Source organism: Miniopterus schreibersii, assembly GCF_964146895.1.
Source record: "Miniopterus schreibersii genome assembly, chromosome: 15".
In the NCBI taxonomy this organism is placed as follows: Eukaryota; Metazoa; Chordata; class Mammalia; order Chiroptera; family Miniopteridae; genus Miniopterus; species Miniopterus schreibersii.
In genome coordinates this window covers 28276438-28301151 of record NC_138115.1, presented here as the reverse complement: position 1 = coordinate 28301151, position 24714 = coordinate 28276438, and the positions used below count along the sequence as shown (strand labels likewise).

The window sequence follows — 24714 nt, the reverse complement described above, 5'->3', positions numbered from 1 at the left end:
GTTCAATTTATCTATTTTTTCTTTTGTTGCCTGTGCTTTTGGCGTCAGATCTAAGAAATTATTGTCAAGTCCAACGCCATGAAGTTTTGCCCTCTTTTCTTCTAAGAATTTTATAGTTTTAGCTCTTATTTTAAGTCTTTGATTCATTTAAGGGCATTTTGTTTGTTTTTGTTTTTGCTATGGTGTAATGTAAAGGTTCAGCTTCACTTTATGTGTTTATGTGAATATATGTTTTAATTTCTCTTAGTATATTACTAGGAATGGAATTCCTGGGTAAATATGGTAACTGTTTTTTACCTTTCGAGGAACTGCTAAACTATTTTTCAAATGGCTGTACCATTTTTACATTACCACCAGCAATGTATGAGGGTTTTAATTTTTCCATGGCTTTTCTAATCCAGATCATATTACCTTCTGATTGGCTTATTTCAACAATTTCCTTGATTGACCTCTGGTGATAATCTCACTACTCTGTCTTTTTGCTGTCTCCTTTCACTAGTCCATAATGCTGTTTATCGTGTCATAAAAATTTACAGCTGGAATGAACTATAGATAATAATGAAAGTCAAGTTATTAATTTTACAATTTATAACACTTGGAGAAGTTAAGAGATTTTACCGAAAGTTATACAGTGATAGTATCAAGACTAGATACCCTACTATGTATATAGCTTTCATTTTGTTAAGTCATCATGTTTCCCTTTTTTGTGTCTAAAACTCTTTACCTGACTGTCTTAACCAGTTATTGTCCTCATCCTCTCCCCTAAAGTACAGCCTAAAAGCAAACAAGGAGTTGTGTGCAGGTAATTTATTTGCAGATGATTTTAGGGAACAAGAGCAAGGCATCAGAGTGAGAGAAACAAAAGAAAGCCAATACAAAATGTGTTATTGAGTTTACTGCTCTTGCAACTGCTCTTGAGAACTTCTGAGGATCTAGATAGATACTCTCACATTTTTTACTCGTGGATGGACAGGAGTAAACCATTATTATCTGTTCTTGTTCTCCCTTCAATTGACAGTTTCCCCAGGGTGGTATAAATTTTTTCTCCTTCCCTTCCCAACTTTTGGCTGCACTTAAGAGCCTGCCAGTTTTGTTCCCAGTGGTATCTCACTTCATTGCCTCAGGAAGTCCCAGGGCAGAAAGCAAAAGAATCACAGTGAGTACTATGGGGAAAGTAAGTCAAACCTTGCTGGAACCGTTAGCCTAAGCTTATGATTAGCACAGTAGGCAGAATGATGGTCTCCCAAAGATGTCTACATTCTAGTCCTCTAGATTTCTGAATGTTACCTTGCATGGCAAAAGGGATTTTGCAGATTTTTTTGGATTATTGGTGGGCCCAGTGTAATCACAAGGAGTCCTATAAGAGGGAGGCAGGAGTGTAAGTCCAGGAAAGAGAAGTGGCGGTGGAAGCAGAGGCCATGATGATATGGCCAGGAGCTAGGGAATTAGATGTAGAATGATTTTCCACTACAGCCTCCTGAGGGAATGCAGACTTTGATTTTAGCTCTGTAAAACCTGTTTTGATTTTTTTATCTCCAGAACTTTAAGATAACAAATCTGTGGTTTTAAAAATTAATTTATTTTCCAATAACAGTTAAGTTTGTGTTTGAAGCCACTAAATGTGTGGCAATTTGTTACACAGCAGTAGGAAACTAGTACAGCTAGAATCAAAGGAGAAGCCAACAGCAAGAGGTAGACTCTATCAGAAATTTCTTACACTTCATCTTCATTACTTGAGATGTGGGGGTTGACTACTGAGTAGGGTACATTGATCCGGATAGCTGGATTGATAGTAGTACTATTTACTGAATTATAAAATACAGAAGCGGAAACTTCAGGGAAAGTTAGTTAAGTGCCTATGGAGTAGACAAATACAATGCTTTACAATTTAGAAAGCATTTTTATACTTAAAAATTTAAAGTAATAGTGTGCTGGTTTCCTATAACTCCAATAGGTCCTATTGTATGCATAGGCCAAAAGGAATATGGGAGACACAATAAACTTTAATAGGGCTAAGTGGTAAAGTCCTAAAACTGTTTTTGAATAAAAATTGCGTAAGTGCATGGAGGGCATGTGGAGGCATTAGAATTAAGTGCAGCAATTAATGTGAAAAATGCTCATGTTATGGGTAAAATCATGTTAAATATGTCTGGGATTTCAGGTGACCACAATTTGGTGTGTATCGGGAGAATTTGGTTGTTAAAAGTGATACCACAATCTAAACCTTATTTATCCTGTACAGTATGGGTTAATGGTAGTTCCACTGTTCCCTGTGCTGTGTGTATTCTTTTGGGAATATGTACAACTTGGAATGACACTTTTAAGAGATAGAGTAAATAGAGTATAAAAGAATAAGGATTGGCATAATGTTAACATACAGGGGTTGGCAAACGTAGGTTTACGAAAGTTTATTCTTGTATTATTACTTATTAATTATTTTACTTATTTGTATTACATCTGTAATACTTTTTGCCAACCCCTGTAATGAAAATATTTAGAAAACAATACAAATCTGGTTTTGTTTAGTCCAGAAAATTTAAGGGGGAACAACTTAGATCATAGTTTTGGCACTCAAAAGAGACTTTTTGATCTTATCTGATTCTGTTCCCTTATTTTGCAGATAAGAATGTGCAGTTTCAGGGAGGTTGATAGGACATTCTCTAAGTCATAGCTAATGGCAGAACAGTCTCTAGTACTGAAGTATATAGTTAAGAAATTGAATGTGTCATAAGCATATTTTATTTATAGGGGCATTAAAGCAAGGCTTGGATTAGGGTGAGGCAAGCAGGTTGCTTAGGTTACAAAACTGAAGGATGCATTCACTCCTAGGTGTAGACTCTTGCAAGTAATATATGAACATGGTTTAAAATGTCAAATAGTGCTAAGAGGCACCTCCCAGCCCTGCAGCTGAGGGATAGCTGGAGGAGGCTAGATGCAGTGATGCTAGAAGAGAATTATTCTTTAAAACCGAGCCCTCTGTGTGCAGTAATCAAAATTTGCAAGAACCTGTGGAGTACTGCTTCACTTTATGTAAGAAAAATGTGGGGTGTTCTATTCTCAGACCTGACAGGTTCTTATTATCCTTTTTTCCTTGAATTAAGTCTCTTGGAGACTGTAGGTTTTCCTCTGCTTTTCAAGCTGTTTTCACCTACACAGCCCCCTGGGGGTTCTCTGAATCTTGGCTGAAGAGTTAGAGAAACTGGACAATCTTCTCATTTCCTCTACCTCACAGCCCACAAAGCCAGATGTGGAAGCAATTTAGAGATAAAAGTAAAGAAATGAGAGATAACCGTATCTTTTTCTTTTACTGTCTTGGCCTCCGGTCTAGTTTCTGACTCCCATTTGGTTTTGGGGGTAGAGTCACCTAGTTCAGCTCCATTCCCCTTAGGTAGAGGACATGTTTCTTTATGAGGGGTTTTTCCCCCAGCACTTAGGGGTTAGAGGCAGTGTAGATGGAATAAAATCCCTACTACCATGTCTCAGAAGATAATTTGTATTTCCCAGAACCTCCAGAACACATGGAATAGACAAGCTCACCTCCAAGTATTAGTGGTTCCCTTTTTGGCATTACCCTATGTGAGGAGAATACCTGATACTTAACTTGCGTCCTTAGGGCCATTATATATATTTTGTTCTTTAGGCCTTTGGAGTATAGACCAGCCATTTGTTTTTTGTATTACTTTTAAAAATAGGTGGATTCTGAAAGCTAAGACTTTATAAAGTGAAAAAACAGGTGATTTTATTGGTCCAGTCAGAGGTAGTTAAATATATAAACAGCAGCACATTGAACCTCATTTTCAGATTCAATTAGCATAGTGTTTGTGGTGCTAATGGAAGTAGAATAAGTTTAAAATAAGTCAGCATTACAGATAAAATAGTATTAGCAAAGAAATAGAACTTTTCCCACTGGCCTGTAAGCTCTTCTGTGACAGCTTTAGCTTTATGAGCTGGATAGCTCATACTGTGCTTGACATATAGTAGGACCTCAAAAAATAACTGGTAAACATGTTTCTAAGTAAAAGCTTGGTAAAAATCAGTGATTTGGTTGTTGATAAGCCTCACATAGTGGTCAGTGTTAGCTTTCATGAAACCCATCTCAAAGTGTTTACACACATGCGTACACACACACACAAACACATGTGGTTGTTAAGTTTGGGAATATCAGTACTTGCTAGTATTATGGTTTTCTTAATCTCCATCTAGCTTTTAAATCCTTGTTTTTCACGTTTCTCCCATCTGAAGTTTTTTTTCTTGTAGAGAGTTCTTTTCTCCTTTAAATATGATAGTCTTTTTTCAGTCAGTACAGGTGTCTGTTATCATCTTACATATTGGATTATTTGTTTTTACAGAATGGTAATTTTGGTTTAGGAAATGAAAAATCCAGGAATAGATTCTAGATTGAGGATTGATTAGATTTGGGAGCTTGGAAAAAATGGAATCTAATCCCTATTCACCTCTCAGCTTCATTGTCAGATTCTACATGGTGACATTTACTCAAAATCTACATGCTTTCAGGTTGAGTCTGTTGGAAAAAGAGAGAGTGCCTTCTTAGTATTCCTCATAAACATCCAGGAGTCTTCCTGAATGAACAACATGATTTTTAAGCCCATTCTTGAACTAATCACAAGAATTAAGGGAATTTAATATTCTAATTGACAATACTTGAATTGCATATACTACCCCTGAATTGGTGGAACTCTACCTGAAAAATGTGGAAATAGATTTAAGCACTGGGGATGGAGAGGATAGTTACTCAGAAGGAAGTTGAGATACTGTTAGAAAAAAGAAGAGAGAATGGATGATGGTACAGCTTACAGGTGAGCTATTCAGTATTTTGATTGACTTAATTTTTGATATTTTTAAGAGATCAATAAGATTTTCTAAATTAAATTTTTATTTTTTATGTTATTTATTTTTACTCCTCACCCGAGGATATCAGAGAGAGTGGAAGAGAGAGAGAGAGAAACATTGATGTGAGAGAGAGACATCGATTGATTGCCTCCTGCCCGGGCCCTGACTGGGACTGGGGTTCGAGCCTGCAACTGAGGTGCATGCCCTTGGCTGGAATAAAACCTGGGACCCTTCAGTCTGCAGGCTGATGCTCTAACCACTGAGCAAAACCAGCTAGGGCCTAAATTAGCTTTTAAAATTATTAAAGTAATATCTGAACATAGTTTAAAATGTCATATAGTGCTGTCTGGTATTTTCAGAACCAGCTAAAAAAGTTGAAAGTGATTACCTCTTGAGGCAAGGGGTGGAAAAAGGAGAGGAGAGCAGAGGAATGTTACTTTTGTTATAGGCCTCTTTTAAACTATATTCATATATTACTTTGATAAATAAAAATATGTCTGCATTATCTCGATTTATAAGTATTAGACATCTACCTATCTTATATTAAGGTAAATGAGGACATTCATTTTCTTAATCTGTTTCTCAGCCGCATTGTTTTGATAAAATTATATATTCATTGCTAATGTTTTTATTATTATGACCGTATATAACTATGTTCATATTGTTAATAGCTGACCCACTTCCTGTGATTAAATTTCCTTTCTTATTTTTTTCTTGAAAGTTATAGGAAATTTATAAGGTCTCATTTAAAGTTTTCTTTGAGCCCAGCCGGGCATGGCTCAGCGGTTGAGCATTGACCTAAGATCTAGGCGACCAGGGATTGATTCCCGGTCAGGGCACATGCCTAGGTTGCAGGCTAGGCAGCTGGTCAATGACTCTCTCCATCATTGATGTTTCTATCTCTCTCTCTCCATCTCCTTCCCTCTCTCTGAAATCAATAAAAATATATTAAAAAAAATAATAATAAAGTTTTCTTTGAGTTTATAACTAAGCCTTCTCATACTCTCTAACAGTTCTATAAAATTTATATTTGTAATTTTCATATGGTCATATATGTCAGATAATATGTCATGTTTTTTTGTTTTTAATTTTCTTTTTTCCCCCCCTGGGATTCTACTTTTATTTGGACTACTTATTTTAGACCTGCTTCGATGCTAAATTAACTTTTGCTGGCATCCTGGAAATTTCTTTTGCCTTTATTGATTTACCTGCTTCCTAGATCCTATGTCTTCCTTTCTCTTTCTTTACTTCTTTGTTTCCTAAGTAAGGGTTTATTGGAATTAAATTTTTGAGCATGCATGTCTGAAAATGACTTTATTCTTTTCCCATACTTAATTGATAGTTTTGTTGTTGGTGGGAAACAGGCTCTTCCACGGGATCTCGAGAAAAGCATTTCAGGGATCCACCCACAGGTGATTGTGGTGTGACAAGGTGGTTTATTTGTGATGCAACACCAGAAGAGTCCTCCTGGCTTTCCAATGTCCCATTTCCTATGGAGAAAGTCCAACAGTGCCTTCAGCAGGGCCAGCACAAAGGCCAATGCCCAGAGTTTCTGCTTCATAGCCCTTTGGGGCTTCCGAGGGCTCCAGCTGGCCACTAGACCAGCATGGTCTCGTTCTCCCAGGTGGGAGAGAATGGGAACACACAGGGAGAGTGCCAGTCCTGAGAGAGAGGGAGAGAGAGAGGGTGGAAGGGAGGGAGGGAGGGAGGGTGGGGGAGGGAGAGAGAGAGAGAAGGAGAGAGCGAGCGAGCGAGCTTTGTTCTCCTGGGGTTTAACCAGGAACTTTTTCAGAATATCCAGTCAACTTCTCAAACTTTGGTGGGCTTCTGATGGGGTCCCTTTCCCAGCTTAGACCGACAGGCCTCTAGGGTTAAGCACGTTCCCCCTGGGACATTTTGACTTTACTGCACTTGTTTACCTCCCTTTCTGTTCTATCCCTTCCCCCAGTGGTCTGCAGGGAATGCGCTGGTGGTTCCCTGGGGGGAAATGTGAAGCTGTAGCTTCTTGTGAAGCATACAGGCTTCTGTTTTCCAGCTGAATATGCGCAACAATTTCTGACTCTGCTTTTGCTTCCTTTCCCTCATTAGTATCTAGTTAATGACAGTACCATTTTGGCTGTATATAAGGAAGTTATTGTTTAATGGCTATAGTGTTTCAGTTTTGCAGGATGAAAATTGTTCTCTCAATGGGTGGTGGTAATTGTTGCTCAACATGGTAAATGTACTTGATGTCATTGAACTGTACACTTAAAAAAATGGTTCGGATGATAAATTTTATGTGGATTAGTTAGCTAGGGCCACCATGACAAAGTGGGTGATTTAAACAACAAATTTATTGTCTCAAAATTCTGGAGGCTGGAGTCTGAGAGATCAAATTGTAAGCAGGGTTGTTTCTTCAGAGGCCTCTCTCCTTGACTCGTAGATGATTGTCTCCTTTCAGTGTCTTCATATGGTCTTCGAACGGAGTGCGTCTGTGTCCAAATTGGCTCTTCTTATTTTATTTTTTAATCCTCACCCAGAGACATGAGAGAGAGAGTGAGAGAGAGACAGAGAGAGGGAGAAAGAGACACATCGATTAGTTGTTTTCCGTATGTGCCCCAACTGCGGATCAAACCAACAACCCAGGTATGTGCACTGACCAGAACCGGCAACCTTTTGGTGCATAGGACAACGCTCAACCAACTGAGCCGCTCTCGCTGGGCCAGACTGACTCTTATAACAACACTAGTCATACTGGATTAGGGTCTACCCTAGTGACCTTATTTTACCTTAATTTTTTAAAGACCCTATCTCCAAATATAGTCACAGTCTGAGGTACTGGAAGATGGGACTTCAGCATCTGGATTTTGGGGGTGTGGGTGGAATTCAGCCCATAACAGGTTTTTTACCACAATTTAAAAAATACATATAAGGGAATATAGTCAATCATATTGTAATAACTGCATGGTGTCTGATGGGTATTAGACTGACTGTTTCTTTCGTTATAGGCCTCTTAGCACTACGTGACATTTTAATTCAGAGAGGGTAGTAAGTAAAATTTTGTGATGCCTGACAAAATAATCAAAGAGGGAGTAATGCCTAAGGCATTAATTAAATAAATTGTTGAAGAAATAGAATTATAGTTGGTATTTTTTGAGATCAGGATTTTTGCTTGATGTGACTATAGTTACTCTCAGGCCTTAGCTCAGTGTGCTCCTAATCTGTAATAACTATTCAATAAACATTTGTTGAATGGGTAAGTGATTGAATTTTGATATGCATAGAAGTTTTGCCTTTGTTATTATTTTGTGTTTTCTCATAGTAGGGGTGTTTCCAAAGTGATATTTACAAAAGTGAATAGTATAGGATGGTTTTTTATTTGATCTATTGTTTAAAATAAAGCCCTTTATTTTAAGTTGCCTTTGTTTCAGAATAGCATGTAATTTTTAATTTCCCCATAATGGGATTCTTATCCATGTTGTTTCATTAATAAGTGAGTTTAACAATTCAAATTACTTGTCAAAATAGTAAGTTAATACATTGGATAGAATAAAATCATCTTATGAATTGCCTTGTCTTTTTGCATTACTTATAGAACATTGAAGTTAGTTATTTGGGGCTTTTTCCCCTTTAATTGTTTACTGAGAGATCGGTAACCCAACCAAACTTCCGGAGTTAGTCACTTGGGTATTGTCACTCTGCTGATTTTTATCAGAAACAGGAAATTGTCAAGTTACATGTCAAAATACAGTAGACTCTCAAATTGTATTTGCACTAGCCTGAGAGATTTCCCTTTAGAATTTTTTCTATCACTAGCTGGTTCCTTACATTTTCGTCAATATAACAACTGGTTTGCCAAAAATGGTGATATTTATTATACATAGGCTGAGGATTTTCCAACTTTTAAACTAAATTTCTGCTTCCCCCCCTTTTTTTTAAAAACAAAAAAACCTTTATTGATTTCAGAGAGAGGAAGGGAGAGGGAGAGAGGAAGATAGAAACATCAATGATGAGAGAGAGTCATTGATGGGCCACTTCCTGCACTCCCCTTACTGGGGATCTAGCCCACAACCCGGGCATGTGCCCTGCCTGGGAATCGAACTGATCTCCTGAATCATAGGTCAGTGTTCAACCATTGAGAACACCACTGGGTTCTGCTTCCCTTTTGATTAACAATTTTATCTTTAAGTTGTTTCTCTTCTCAAATTTTACTATAAGCATTCAAGAGAAGCTAAGCTGCACTTTCAACACTTTGCTTAAAAATAGCTTCACCTATTGTCTGTGTCCATGGGTTATGCGTATATGCATATAGATCCTATGGTTAATCTCTTCCCCACCCACCCACCCCCACCTTCCCTTTGAGATTCATCAGTCTGATCCATGTTTCCATGTCACTGAATCTATTTTGTTCATCAGTTTATTATATTCTTTAGATTCCACATATAAGTGAGATCGTGTGGTATTTGTCTTTCTCTGCCTGGCTTATTTCGCTTAGCATAATATTCTCCAGGTCCATCTATACTGTCCCAAAGGGTATGAGATCCTTCTTCTTTACAGCTGCATAGTATTCCGTGGTGTAAATGTCCCACAGCTTTTTTATCTGCTCATCTACTGATGGGCATTTGAGCTGTTTCTATATCTTAGTTATTGTAAATTGTGCTGCTATGAACATAGGGGTGCATATATTCTTTCTGATTAGTGTTTCAGGATTCTTAGGCTATATTCCTAGAAGTGGGATCATTTGGTCAAAAGGCAGTTCCATTTTTAATTTTTTGAGGAACCTCCATACTGTTTTCCATGATGTTGTGAATGCCTGGGGAGGGGAATGGGTGTGGGGTGGAAGGGGTCAATGGAGAAAAAAGGAGACATCTGTAATATTTTGAACAATAAAAAAAAATTAGCTATGAAAAAAAAATAGCTTCAGCCAAATATCCAACATTCTGTTCATGACTACTTAGGTATTTTGTAGGAAGGCTGAGGCTTTCTTTACACCTCTAGTCTCCTTCTGAGCCCTCAAGAGAAATTGCACTTAACAGACCGGTGGATGAAGGAAGTAACCTCACAGGGTGATCTGATCATAAATTTCCAGTGGTACAATTCATGGTGGACAGTCCATCCCTGGCATATAACTTTAGTTGCCTTAAGCAATCCCTATCCATTGTTCTTGTGCATCTAAGTTAACACACCTTTAAAATGCCAGAGTAACCATTCTCAAGAGAGCACATAATCTTGCTAACTATCCTGTAATCCTATCTCCACCTAGCTTTCTCCCACCTCTATTTAATCTTCCTTCGTTCCCTCCTTAATTCCAAATTCATAAAAGAAACCGCAAACTGTGGTTCAGGGAAGCATTTTTCTCATTCTATTGAGATGTTGCATCCAGGCATATCCTCTGTTTGGCTCAAATAAATTATAAAAATTCTCTACAGGTTTTGACATTCTTATGTTCACAGTCCATTCACTGTCGGAGAGGAAAAGTCTTCCTCTGCCCTTCTAGTTTTTTCTGGCTGGTCTAATAATCAAATTGACATGAGACAGATTAGCAGGAGAAAAACAAAGTTTAATAATATGTATGTCGTCGGTATACATGGGAGAGACCCAAGAAAACTGCGTAACTCAAAATGGTGGAAGCCATCACCTTAAATATCATCTGAGGGTAAAGTCAAAAGATGTTGGAGATGGGCTATCAGTTATGGGAAATTACCAGGAAAAGCACTGTGAATTAGAGTAAGATTGTTAGGCAGATTTAAATTCATGCCTTGTCCATTAATACCAATTTCTGGAGTTTCCGATATCCTCCTCTTTCTAGTACAGCCAGGAAAGACACCCTTACAAATAGAGTTCCCTTTAACTATCTCTTACACAGGGTATTTTCTGCCTGGTTTTCAAAGCTTTTTTTTCTTTTTCTTTTATGACTTCTGTTTCTTAAAAATTAACCAGTTTAAGATAATCTTTATGCCAAAAAGATATTTTGGGGTGGCAAATTTTGCTTTCCTACATGGCAATGTAGACTTTTTCTAGTGTGTGCTTCCCAGAGTCCTCTAGCCTCTTCCCATTATACAGTTCAAAAGCCACTTTCACAGTTTTAAGTATTTGTTACAGCAGTATCCCCACTTCTTAGTATCCGTTTTCTGTCTATGTATGGGCTGCTGTAACAAAATATCACGGACTGGGTGGCTTATAAACAGAAATTTATCGCTCACAGGTCTGGAAACGGGAAGTCTGAGGTCAGGGTGCCAGCTTGGTCTGGTGAGGTCCCTCCTTTATGTTGTGTCTTCACATAGAAGAGGCTAGAGAACTCTAGGATCTCTCTCTCTTTTTTAATTGTCACCCAAGGATATGTCTTGATTTTAGAGAGAGAGAGGGAGGCGCAGGCAGGTGGGGGAGAGACAGAGAGAGAGAAAGAGAGAAAGAAATATCAATCATTTGCCTCTTTCCTATATGCCCCTCACTAGGGATCAAACCTGCAACCTTTTTGGTGTATGGGATGATGCCCCAACCAACAGTCACCCCACCTGGGCTCTGGGGTCTTTTATTAGAGCACTGATCCCATTCATGAGAGCTTCACCCTTATGACCTAATCACTTTCCAAAGGCCCTAACCTTATGGGGGTTAGGATTTCAGCATGAATTTGGCGGGGGAGACACATTCAGTCCATAGCAATAGTATTCTTATGTTTTTAATATCTTTGGGATATTCTCTCATTTCAGACATTGTAATTTTTTGTTCTTGGTCACCCTTGCTAGAGATTTATCAATTTTCCTGATCTTTTCAAGGAACATCTTTTGGTTTTGTGGGGGAGGAAGAAATTTTACTTTACCTTTCTAGGTTCTTCTGGCTAGTCTAATAATTAAGTCAACATGAGACAGATTAACAAGAGAAAATAATCAAGATTTATATACATATATCCATGTAGGAAACCTACTTACATTTCAGAGACTGCACATACATGAGAGATTCCAAGACAGAAAACTTAAAATGAGGTGTATATGGCACTCCAAGCTAAGGATGAGGTAAAATAACTTGGGGCTTCAGAGGTAATTTGCAGGACCCTAAGAGCAGAAGTTCAGTAATTAGAAGTCTGCCCTGCCCTGTAGGTAGGTCATAAGAAGTTATTTCTGGTAATGATTCTTTTTGTGGGCAAGGCCCCAAATTTAATTTCTTTGAGAGGTGGAAGTTTCTCATGAGCTTGTATTTTGATTACCTTCAGCTCAAAATAATTCATATGCCAGATTGGCACATCTGGGGGAGACCTGTTCTCAACCCTTTCAGTTTCAGTGATTTTTCATGTATTCTCTTTCTCTCTCCTGATTTCTGGTCTTAATCTTTATGTCCTTTCTCTGTTTCCTTTGGGTTTAATGTGCTCTTGTTTTCTAGTTTTATAAGGTGAAAGCTTACATTATTGATTTGGGACTTTTCTGGCATTTTTATTAGTATTTTATTTTATTTATTTTTTTAAGATTTTTTTTTTTTAAATATATCTTTATTGATTTCAGAGAGAGGAAAGGAGAGGGAGAGAGAGAGATAGAAACATCAATGATGAGAGAGTCATTGATCCATCCCACAACCCGGGCATGTGCCCTGACCAGGAATTGAACCCCAATTGCTTGGATCCTAGGTCGACGCTCAACCGCTGAGCCATGCCCGGCTGGGCTTTATTAGTATTTTAATGCTATAAATTTCCTTCTAAGCACTCCTCTACCTGCATTCAACAAATTTTTATATGTTGTATTTTTATTTTCATTTCATTTAGAATATTCTAATTTCCCCTGAGAAGACTGACACATGTATTTAGAAGTGTGTTGTTCAACTTCTAAGTACTTACAGATTTTCTGGTTATTTCTGTTACTGACTTTAATTTCTTCATGATCAGAGATCACATGCTGTGTAATATCAACCCTTTACATTTATTAAAGTTTATTTTATGATTCAGAATATGATCTGTTTCGGTGACTATATCATGTGCACCTGAAAAGATGTGTATGTTGCTGTTGGGTATAGCGTTGTATAAAAGTCAGATTCATTCAATTGATGGTTTTGTTTAGATTTTGTATATCTTTGCTGCTTTTGTGTCTCCTTGTTCTGTGGATTACTGAGATTAGTGTTTCAGTTTCCAAGAATAATTGTGGATTTGTTTACTTCCTTCAGTTCTAGTACTTTATGCTTCATGTATTTTAGAAATCTGTTGTTAAGTACGTACACATTTAGGATTCTTGTGTCGTCTTGATGAACCTAGTAATTTTCCTTGTCCTGAAATCTGCTTTGTTCTAGAAAGAAGAACGTTGTCTCAAAGGCAGAATATGTGCTTCTGTGTGGTTATGACACCAACTGAATATACAGCTAGTTTCCACCTGTTTCCATTTTTTGGCGGTTACCTTATTTTTCTGTTGTAAATTTAATTTTACTTCATAATTAACATAAAACATTTAGATGCTTCTAAAAGTGCATTCAGAGAGGTCTGCTTTCATACTGATAGTCTCTCTCTTTTTTCCCCCACAGGATAACCATTTTTTGTTTTATCTTTCTATTGTTTCTTTGTGAATAAAGGTAAATTGGGGATTCTAATTTTCATGCTCTCCTACAACAAAACATGTACACACACATTATGCATATTGTCTGAACCTTGACAGTATATGCTGAGTTGAAGCTTAAGGTTTATATAATTTTGTAAGATATTGCCAAATTCCCTGTCCATAGGCTCTTTATTCTTTTATTTCTCAATATATGAGAGTGATTATTTCCTCACAGCCTTGCCAATAAACTATGTTGTCAATCTTCGATTTTTGCCAACTGGATAGGTAAAAAATGATATTTCTGAGCAGTTTTTATTTATATCTGTCTATTACAATGAGATTGTGCATTGTTTCCCAAACTTAAGGGACATATTCATTTGTTTTCATGTATGGACATTTTACTTGTTTTCAGATTTATTAATGAAATTGTTTATAATATTGCATGTGTTATGAATGTCTACAGTATCTATAATTATAACTCCCTTTCATTCTTGGTATTTGGGTGTACTTTTCCCGTTTTTCATTACTGAACCTTAGCAGAGCCATATCCATTTTGTTAGTTATGACAAAGAGCTACTCCCTTTTTTGGTTGTTTTTTTGAGCCTGTGTTCTATATGTTTATTTTCTGTTTCATTAAGTCTTGCTTTATTTGTATTATTTCCTTTTATCTACTTTTTTATATTCTTCAGCATTTCTAACTGCTTAAGACAGATGCTCAGTTCATTAATTTATTTTTAGCTTTTCTTATTTTTGTGATGTAACTATGTACAACTAAGAATCTCCCTTTATAGAGGGTGGGGCAGAAATTGGTTTACAGTTCTTCGTATGGGAAATAATATAAAAATTTAATAAATAATACAAGAATAAACTGTACACAAATGTAGTCACAGCTGTAAACCTACTTTTGCCCCACCCTGTTTACTCCTTTTGCTGCATTCCACCAGGTTAGTAGTATAGTCCTTATTATTTTACTTTTAATATTTTCAAAATTCTGTTACTTATTTTTTGACTCATGAGTTTTTAGAAATTTCCAGACATGTGAGGTTTTTAAAAAGCTATCTTTTGTTGTGGTTGTCAGAGAATGTGGTTGTAGGCTATCAAGTACATGAAAGTTGTTGAGACTTTTTTTATGGCCTAGCATTTGATGGATTTCTGTATTCTTCTGTTTGGAAGTAATATTTTTATTGTTTTGGAAGTAATATTTTTACTGTTTATTAGCTCAAATGAAGTGGTTGTGATGTCAGTTCTGTTCTAGCTGTACTAATCTTTTTTGTCTCTTTGATTTATTACTGAGATAAATATGTTAAAAATTTTCCTCTGTGGCAATAGATGTCTGTTTTTCTTTGTGGTTCTAGCAATCTATTTTGGAACTGTGTTAATAGATACATATAAATTTAGATGTTAAAGACATTGAATAAAACCTTTTTATCATTGCGTAGTAAACTTCTTTATTTCTAGTAATGGTTTTGCCTTAAAGTCTCTTTGTGTGTTATTAATATAGCTACACCAGTTGTGTTTTGATTAGTATTCGTCTAGTGTATTTTTTTTCTTTATATTTTTACTTTTAACCTTACAGTGCTCTTAGGTTTTTTAAGTTGTATTTCTTTTGAAAAGTATGTAGACTATTATTTACACCTTATAAAAATATTTTCTGTGTGGTTACAGTGCTGAAGCTGCTGAAAGATGGCAGAAGAAGTGGTTGTAGTAGCCAAATTTGATTATGTTGCCCAACAAGAACAAGAGCTGGACATCAAGAAGAATGAGAGATTATGGCTTCTAGATGATTCTAAGTCTTGGTGGCGAGTTCGAAATTCCATGAATAAAACAGGTTTTGTGCCTTCTAACTATGTGGAAAGGAAAAACAGTGCTCGGAAAGCATCTATTGTAAAAAACCTAAAAGATACCTTAGGTAAGTTAATTTTGTATTAAAACAGCAACAATACTTTCTTTTAAATAGATGGTAGAGCTTGGTTCTTTGTACAGAATTTTGGCAGCAGTGGACAGAATTGGCTAGAAAAGGCCAGGACTGGAATTTCAGCTAGACAAGGTAAGTTTGCCTCATAGCAGGTGTTCAAATCAGTAGACTGGTGGATGTCAATAAGTGTTTGTGAGCAGTTTCTATAAACCTAGCTCTGGTGGGTCTGGCCAGAGTTCAAAGATTAAGCCAGAGCGGTGCTGAGGAGCAGAGCTAACTGAGCTAATAGGGGCTCCTTGAACTATGAGTGCCTGATGGAGTTTAGGCAAATTTTGCATCTAATTGAGACAGGGATAAATGAGTGAGATGCAGAATTGCCTCCTTGAAATTAAGGCGATTTATTTTACATGGCACATTGCTGTATTTTAACATCTAATGGCTTACATTTGGAACTTCACTTTTAAAAACAAACCATTTTTTTCTTATAGTTGATAAAAGAATTTTAAATTGTGAATCATGACTGTAGATTAGCATCTATAAGGTTGGTCTCTTTTCTATATATTTTTTTTCCCCCCCATTCTTTCTTCCTCTAACTGTAATGTTTGTTTTTACTGACCCTCATTAGGGCCAGAGATAGTGGAACCTGCTCACATTTGCCTTGGCTGAGCTGATAGGAAGGAAGGAGATATGCCCAGATGAGGAGTGGCCTTTTTTCTTTTTTAATTAAACTCCCCTTGGCTGACAGGAAGGAATTGGAAGGCACAGAATTTCATTTTTTGTATTTAGGCAAGCACACAAACATCATATTACTAAGGGTTCTTCGTATATATGTAGAAGAGAAAGTAAAATTTCTCCTTGTGAGGATAGTTTGGGGGTAGTGTGGCATGACTGACAAATATAAAATATTATTAACTGCTTTTTATTAGTTTTTACTTCTTATTTAACATTGTTATTCTAGACTAAATTCATCAGCAATAGAAGACGGATCTTTTGTTTTTAACCATTGTAAAACAGCAAGAATTTATAGTACAATTCAGAGTAAGATATAAATATCAGAATATTGGTTTCTGAACTAAAAACATTTCCAGTATTCTAAATATAATTTAATAAATGGAGTTATTAATCTGAATTTTCACCAAGACATTTAACTGCTATAAGTGAGGCTACCTTTTTTTGAGATTTTAAGGTTTTGCAAATAAGACCATTATTAGTTTTTAAATAGAAGACAAATCAGAAAGAGATTTTCCTTAAATAGCTAAGAGACCAGAGTTAGAACCAGGAATATTTATTATTTTGTGAATACTGGACATTTATTTAAAGCACGTTGATTAGAGATATTGGGGATAATTAAGTTAATTTCTATGAAGAAAGTGTGCCTTATAGTGATGAAGGCATAGAAATGACTATAGGACCACATCTAAATAGACATTTTTGTTCCGTTTTAAAAGAATGCTGGTATCCTAGGACTAGAGCAGATATGACAGTAATTAACAAAAGGTAGTGGAAAAACTAATACCATAGATCAAAGAGGATAAATTTCCCAGTTTTAGATATTATTGCATATAAATTTTAAAGCCCAATTAGATATATTTTTTATTATTTATTTTAAGTTACTGATCTGTAGTTAGCCTTGTATAGTGATGTAAGTTCAGTTTTTGCATCAGACAGGACAGCCTTCTCTCCTTTCTCAGAATTTCTGAACCCCTTCTTGGTAACTTAAAAGTCCCATATAATTAATAGATTTGTTTCACAATGATTGTGCTGATGGAGAAACATTGTTTGAAAGCTAAGAAAGAAAAGAAAACAGGAAAAAAATGAGTAAGTGAATATATTTTCAACTGTTGAAAATATATATGATTTAAAGCTTCTAAAATAAGTCTGAATAATAAGGTCATATTTGTGGCCAGCATGATATACTTGTTTTACAAGGTCATTATAGTTCAGGGGGTAAAAATGTTTGGAAAGAGGAGCCTCAGAAAAACTTTCTATTGCCTGGGTGTGGGCCAGGTCACATGGATTGGGTGTGGGGAGTTTCAGTGTTGCAGAACAAACCAGGAAGCTCACTGAGAATTATCCTGAGCCGTAACTGACAAAAGAAAACACGGAATTTTTATTCAAAATGGATTGGTTAAACGTCTTTAAAGATTTTTTCAGTAAGTTAATCTGTTTATTAAATCCATGGTTTTCAAATTAGATTTTTCACTTTTGTAATTTAAAGGAAAACTGTATGGAGAGAACCTAGTGAGGTTTATATAGGCTGGTGCTTTTATGTTGTTTATGAAACAGAAGCGAAGTGATTGGTGATACATCAAATAATATTAGTTTTAACTTGATAAGTAACTTATTTTTAAAATGTTTTAGTATCACTGTTTAACAAATAGGAAAAGGGTATATAAATAATTATTTGAGTTTGATGCAGTTAGTTCTAATTCAGTAACTTTGAACTTAGCGTAAACATTTGAAGTGAATTAAATAAATTGTAAAGATATTAAAACATGAAGAAAATGGATTAGGTGAGCAAGTTTCTTTATTGTCAACATGATTTTAACATGATCCTCAACATTTGAATTAACACAGTATTATTTTAGTACTTTTTACTTAGATTTTAGAGGAACAGTGCAGAAGATAACATTTAATAAAAGCTCCAGTAAAGGGAATGTTTTGATTTAATCAGTGTAGGATTGCTAGAAATTGCTGTTTTGGTAAATGTGAAATTTTGTAGTTTGAAAATTTCTGAGAGCAGCTGTGTGCAAAGAAAATATGAACAGTGAAAGAACATAGTAAATTCTTTGACTTGTTTTTGAGTTCAGGTCATACAGTAATACTAATACAAGAGCCCAATTTCTCTATCTGCTGATGGCCTTTTTATAATCGTATGACAATGAAGTTGATTTGGTCTCTGATCATTTGCTTGATGTTCCTAGAAAAATGAACAGAGGAATTGTTGTAGAAGTCTCTTATGTATAGGTAGTCTAAGAAAACAAAGAGTAACTTGTTGAAATGTCAGGAAAAGGGCAAAATGGAAAAGGAGCAAGCACTTTGTTGAAAAAGAATGTTGTAAATGTAATATTAAGACTCCTTTGTTTATATCGTTAACTTTAGTGGCCAAGAGATATATCCTGAAGTATATCTCTTTTGTTTGCTTTTTGGGAGTTATAAAAATTTATAGGTCTGCTTTTTTTGGTTAGTGTTCCTTTTAAAGAGTTTATTCATTAACTTTTTCATTTATTTGTTTATCAGCATATTTTTATTGCTAGCCTACTGCAAGCCAGGCAGAAATCATAGAATATAAAACTAATATTCTCTCAGAATTTACATTCTGGTGGGAAGGTAGATGGTGGTGGTTATTTATTAATAATACAGTGGATTTCATATCTAAGTCTGGTCATAATTGATATTGACTATACATCAACCAGAAATAGTATAAAAAGAGTATGTTGTATCATTTATAGAATGATTCAGTATATACTATCAATACATTGATAAAATCATTCTCTCTCTCGATTCTTAGAAAGTTGATAGTTAATCCTAAATACTTTTGTAGGCTCAGGGTTAGGATTTGAGATTTGTAACCAAAATTGTCAGAGTAGAGACAGGCTATTCATCTACCTATTCCCTGAATGGACTTAAAAAGTTGAGGAAATAGTATGTGTGCTTGTGTGGTAGTGAGAGTACCCTTGAAAACAAAAAGTGCACAATATTTTAGATAAGACAGAATAATAAAAAACAACTTCTCTTATTTCCTGTAAAAATGAACAGAAAATACAAAAAAATAAAAACCTGTAATGGAAAGAACACTATATATTTGTATTTAGAATTCCTTAGTTCTGCTTCCATATATACCAATTATTAGTCAAGTAACCAAGGGTATATAACTAAACTTTTCCTGATTCCTTATTTGTAAACAAGAGAATTGGGCAAGACTATGACCCTGGAAAGCCCCTTTGAACTCTAGAAGTCTTATAGTCCTAGTAAACTACTGACCAATCTTTACATGTACCATAGAAATTGGGGAAATCTGTTAGGGAGAAACTGGTTTTGAAGAAGTATGAACATAACAATTATTGTTCCCTAAAAAGAAGAATACTTTCCTTGGCCTCATTCTATTGAACATTTATTTACTCAGTGATTTAGATGGAGGGAAAATGACATGCTTATTGTAAAGACCTAATGCTGGAAGAATAACAAATACATTGGGTACAGAAATATATTTGAAAGCTAAAAACTGCAACAAATAAACAAGATGAGTAGGAACAGACATTAACGTAAAGTTAAGTTTTGAAAGGAAATTGAAAAAATTGCTGAGAATCTGGCCTGGCAGCAGTTTACGTGAGTAAAAGACTTTGTAAGAGCTGCTGTGATAGTGTAGGTGCTAAAAGATCTCAACACAGTTCATAATGGCATTGATTCAAATTTGTGAGGTGCTCAGGTGAAGGGATGCAGTAGCTTCTTTGTGTGTATACTGGCCAAATAAGACATTTATGTATCACTTTGGATAGATATGCTTTAACCAGTGGTATTGAGAAACTCAGAAAGATTTCCCTTAGGAAGAGGACAACTATCATGTGAGGATGGAATATTCACAGTAGCTTAACCAGGTTCTTAAAAACTTTTGAGGAGTTAACAATATATTGTTTTGGTCAAGAAACAGTGCTGTAGGAAGAGAGAAGTTAGACCAGTGGTTAGGAGTGAGGGAAAGATCAGAAGGTGTACTAACACTGTTTTTTCAAAACAAAGCTAACAATAAAAATGAGTGCCTCAGAGTTGTGCACATCCTCAGTGTTTAGGCCTGAGCATTTCCCTCCCAGTCCTGGCCACGTCCAGTTATATAATGCTATAATAAAGTTTAAGTATTTTTGAAAAAGTAAATGCCAATACTAGGAGGTAGAAAAGTAGCAACTACCATTGCTTGCTATGTGCTATGCACTGTGCTGAGTGCTTTACATATAAACTTTTTAAAATTCTTTACAAAAGTTTTATGAGGTAGGTACTTTAATATACACTATCATTTCACAAGCAAGGAAATTGGAGTTGAAAGAAGATTAAATAACTCCACCAAGATCAAATTAACCAGTTAATAGCTGTACGAAAATTTACACTTAGGGTCTCTTTTGCATCCATATTGACTAAAGAGTAGAGAAAGGTTAGAGTCGGATTAGAAAGATTTAATGCAAAAGAAACTAATTGACATTAGGAGGTGAACTAACTGTGAAGTTGGGAAGAATTTAGAAAATAATTATACCTGAGGGAGGCCCGGTGTAGCTCAGTGATTAAAGCGTTGGCCTGAGCACCAAAGGGCTGAGGATTTGATTCCCAGTCAAGGGCAACCAATTGCTTCTCTCTCACATGGATGTTCCCCCCCCCCTTCCCTCTTCCACTGTCTGAAAATCAGTGGGAAAAATATCCTCAGGTGAGGTTTAATAAAAAAACAGAAACAAAAAAAATCTGAGGGTGTCTGCTTGTAGAGTGATCTGATTGTTGCTGATTATAACAGTTAAGAAATTAAGAGGTATTAATACTTTATATACTTTTATAAAGTACTTTCACATCTACTCTCATTGCTAGAAGACTGGGAAGACTTTTTTTTAAATATATCTTTATTGATTTCAGGGAGAGGGGGGAGAGAGAGAGAGAGAGAGAGGGAGGGAGGGAGAGAGAGAGAGAGAGAGAGAGAGAGAGAGAAAGAAACATCAATGATGAGAGAGTCATTGATCAAGCCCGCAACCTGGGCATGTGCCCTGACCGGGAATCGAACCCCGAGCGCCTGGATCCTAGGTCGACACTCAACCGCTGAGCCACTGCCGGCCGGGCAGGGAAGACTATTTTTTAGAAATAGAAACAAAGGGCAGTGAACAGGTCCTTCTCAAGGAATTGTAAAAGCAGGGTAAAAAAGTAAGTTATTGATTATCTGTCACATGATAAATGGTAACAGAACACTTAATATGAATCAGGCACTGGGAATAGATAGGTGATTAAAAACATGGTGTTTGATCTCAGGGAAGCAAATATTGATATATAGAGTGTTGAGCATTACAGTAAAAATATTTACAAAGAATAGTGGTGGCATAGAGAAGGAATATATTAACTGTTTTGGGGAGAACTACGGAAATCTTTAGTGAGAAGATACCATGACAGAGTCTTAAAAAATGAGGGTGGTGAATGTTTTAGGGCAGAAAAACATCATGTGCAGAGGCTCATATCCTTGAAATAGAATGTGTGTTTTGGTAACTGAGGAGCTTGTATGGCTATAACATTAGTTGAACAGGCACAAGAGAGATCACAGAAGGCCTTGTGTTGCATAGAAAATGAATATTCTAAGCTTGTCCTTTCCCTGAACTATTTCTGGCCTCTAAGATTAAAATAGGTTGTTTTTTGGTGTTTTCCCACTTGGGACTTTAATTGTTGGGTCTGTCCAAAACTTCTTTTTCTTTTTTTTTTGACAATGTATAATTAGTCTTAAAGATTATCTTATTCAGAATTTTTTTAATGGGTACATAATGCAATATACATATCATGTATCATAGAAATGTATACTTGGAACCCATATAACCTTATTAACCAATGTCACCCCAATAAATTTAATTTTTAAAAAATTATTTTTGTAACTTGTCTTTATTTTCAGGTTTAAAATTTTGTATTTTCTTTTATCAGTATTCAATTTTAATCAATTTAACAAACACTTATTGCGCATCTGCTATATACACTGTTCTAAAGTATAGGGAAAGAAAAAGATCAGTGAGACAGAATGCTCTTCTCCGGAAACTTATACTCTAGTAGAAGGGCTTAAAAGACAGACACAGGAAATGCTATCATACAAGGACTTCAGAAGTATAAGATGCTAGAGTCCTTAAAAAAGGAAAGTATACATACTACTGAGGGTGAGGGTGGGAAATGAAGAATGGAGAAACATGAAGTGGGAAGATGAATAAAATAATGAAGTTGTTATTTGAATGGTACTTGAATAGATTTTTGAAAGGTAGAAATTTTAATAAGGTTTGGGGAAGAAACTAGGAAACAAGATAAACTAAGTCATGAAGGTAGAAATATCCAGGGATTGATTTAAGGGGCCCACTCGCAAAAAAAGAGAAAAATCAGTGGAAAAATATCCTTGGGAGAGGGTGATGTGGGAATCTCTAAGGATAAACATTTATGAGATATAACTTATTTAACATAAAATTAACCATTTTAAGGTATACAGTTTAATGGTATTTAGTACATGAACGATGATGTGTACCCATCACATCTGTCTGATTGCAAACCATTTTTATAACCCCAAAAGGAAACCCATCCCTATTAAGCACTCACTCCCGTTACCACTTTCCTTCAGCCCCTAGCAAGCACTAATCTGCTTTCTGTCTATATGGATTTACCTATTCCATTTTATATAAATATGCATTGAATGTGTGGATCACTTTGAATAGTATTGCCATCAAAAAGTATTATTTTTAAATCTGTACACACAAGATGTCTTTCCATTTATATATGTCTTTAACTTCTTTTAGCAGTATTTTGTAGTGTTCAGTGTACAAGTCTTGTTACCTCCGTGATTAAATTTATTCCTATGTATTTTATTTTTCTTAATAGTATTATAAATGGAATTGTTTTCTTAACTTCCTTTCAGATTGCTGGTATATAGAAGTACAACTTATTTTTGTGTGTTGATTTTGAATCTTGCAAGTTTGCTTAATTCATTTAATGAGTTTGAACTTTTTTTGTTGATTCTTTAAGATTTTCTGTATATAAGATTATGTCATCTGTGAATAAAGATTATTTTGTTTCTTTCCAGTTTGTATATCTTTTATTTCTTTTTCTTTACTAATTGCTCTGGCTATCACTTCCAGTACAGTGTTGAATAAAAGTAGTGATAGAGGGCATCCATGTCCTTTACCTGATCTTAGAGAAAAAGCTTTTAGCTTTTTCACTATAAAATGTAATGTTAACTGTGAGTTTTTCATAAAAGCATTTTATTATGTTAAGGAAATTCCCTTTTGTCCTAATTTGCTGACTCTTTTTGTAACGAAAAGGTATTAGATTTTGTCCAGTGTTTTTCCTGCATCAATTGAGATAATCATGGTTCCCCCCCCCCTTTATTTTTTTACTGTGATATATAACATTGATTTTTATATGTTAAACCACTCTTACTTTTCTGGGACAGATTTCACTTTGTCATGATATCGCTAGTATAAATGATCCATATTTTTTGCAGATTCTATATTTGTGAATTTGCCTACTTGTTGTAATTTATTTTTAAATCCTAAATTGATATTTGTGGTGATTCCTTAGGGGACATGTGCAGAGTAGCAAAAAGTTTGAGTTGCCTGATGCACATTTTGCCAGCTGAGATCAAATAAGGTGGTACTCTTGCCTTTTTGTTTCAGCAGTAATACTGTAAATAGGTGTCCTTTTAACAGTCTGCTTATTTAGTGCTATGTTTTTCTGCATTTTTTGCTTTGTGGGGGGATGATTTTGCTGTTTAAAATGACCCCAAGCATAGTGCTGAAGTGTTGTCTAGTGTTATTAACCTAAAAAAACACATCAAAAAACTGGTTTGCCTTACAGAAAAAGTATATTAGGTAAGCTTTATTCAGGCAGGAGTTTTAGTGATGGTGGCGGTGAGTTTGATGTTAATGAATTAACAATTTATATGAAAGTGTCTTTAAATAGAAACAAACATAAAACAAGGTTATGTATTGATTGTTTGACAAAAATGTTGTGAACATAGGCTTATAGGACGGACCTAACCCTGTATTTTCTCTAGGAGTAGTGGTTCAGTATTTGCTAATACAGTTATTCATGGTGACTTTATAGAATATGACTACCATGAATAATAAGAACAAACTATTTGGTTGAGGATCTTTACATCTATACTTATTTGTAAGGGATATTGGTCAATAATTTTCTTGTGATGTCTATATCTGGCTTTAGTATTAGGGTAATGCTGGCCTCATAGGATAAGTTAGGAGATGTTCCCTCCTCTTTTTGTAAAAGTTTGAGAAGGAAATGTTTGATAGAATTCACAAATTGAGTAATCCTGGACTTTTTCTTAATGAGAAGTTTTTGATTACTGATTCAATCTATTACTTGTTACACATTTTCTATTTCTTCTTGAGTCAGTTTTGGTAGTTTATATATTTCTAGCAATTTGTCCTTTTCATGTAGGTGATCTAATTTATTGGCATGCAGTTGTTCATAGTGTTATCTTATTCTTTTATTTCTATAAGGTCTCCAGTAATGTCCCCACTTAATTTCTGATTTTACTAATTTGAGTCCTTTTTTCCCTTCTTGGTCAGTCTAGCAAAAACTTTGTCAATTTTGCTGATATTTTCAAAGACCAACTTTTGGTTTCATTGATTCTTTGTTGTTTTTATATTCTTTGCTTTGTGTTTATCTCTGTTCTGATCTTTATTATTTCCTTCCTTCTACTAGCTTCCTTTCTGTTCACTTGATCTTTTTCTA

At 35.4% G+C, this 24714-nt stretch overlaps 1 protein-coding gene across 2 annotated transcripts in view; it reads left to right on the top strand.

Annotated features, from left to right (window-relative positions):
• The window catches only part of NCK1 (NCK adaptor protein 1), a 53346-nt gene that overhangs the window by 15828 nt on the left and 12804 nt on the right, over positions 1–24714 (top strand). The window contains exon 2 of one of the 2 annotated variants that reach the window (XM_081160066.1): positions 15009–15252. In XM_081160066.1, the coding sequence (XP_081016192.1) occupies positions 15027–15252 (226 nt within the window). In that variant the 5' untranslated portion in view covers positions 15009–15026. Of the gene's footprint in view, positions 1–15008; positions 15253–17288; positions 17412–24714 lie in introns of those variants that run through there. The other variant, XM_081160067.1, reaches the window with a different exon arrangement.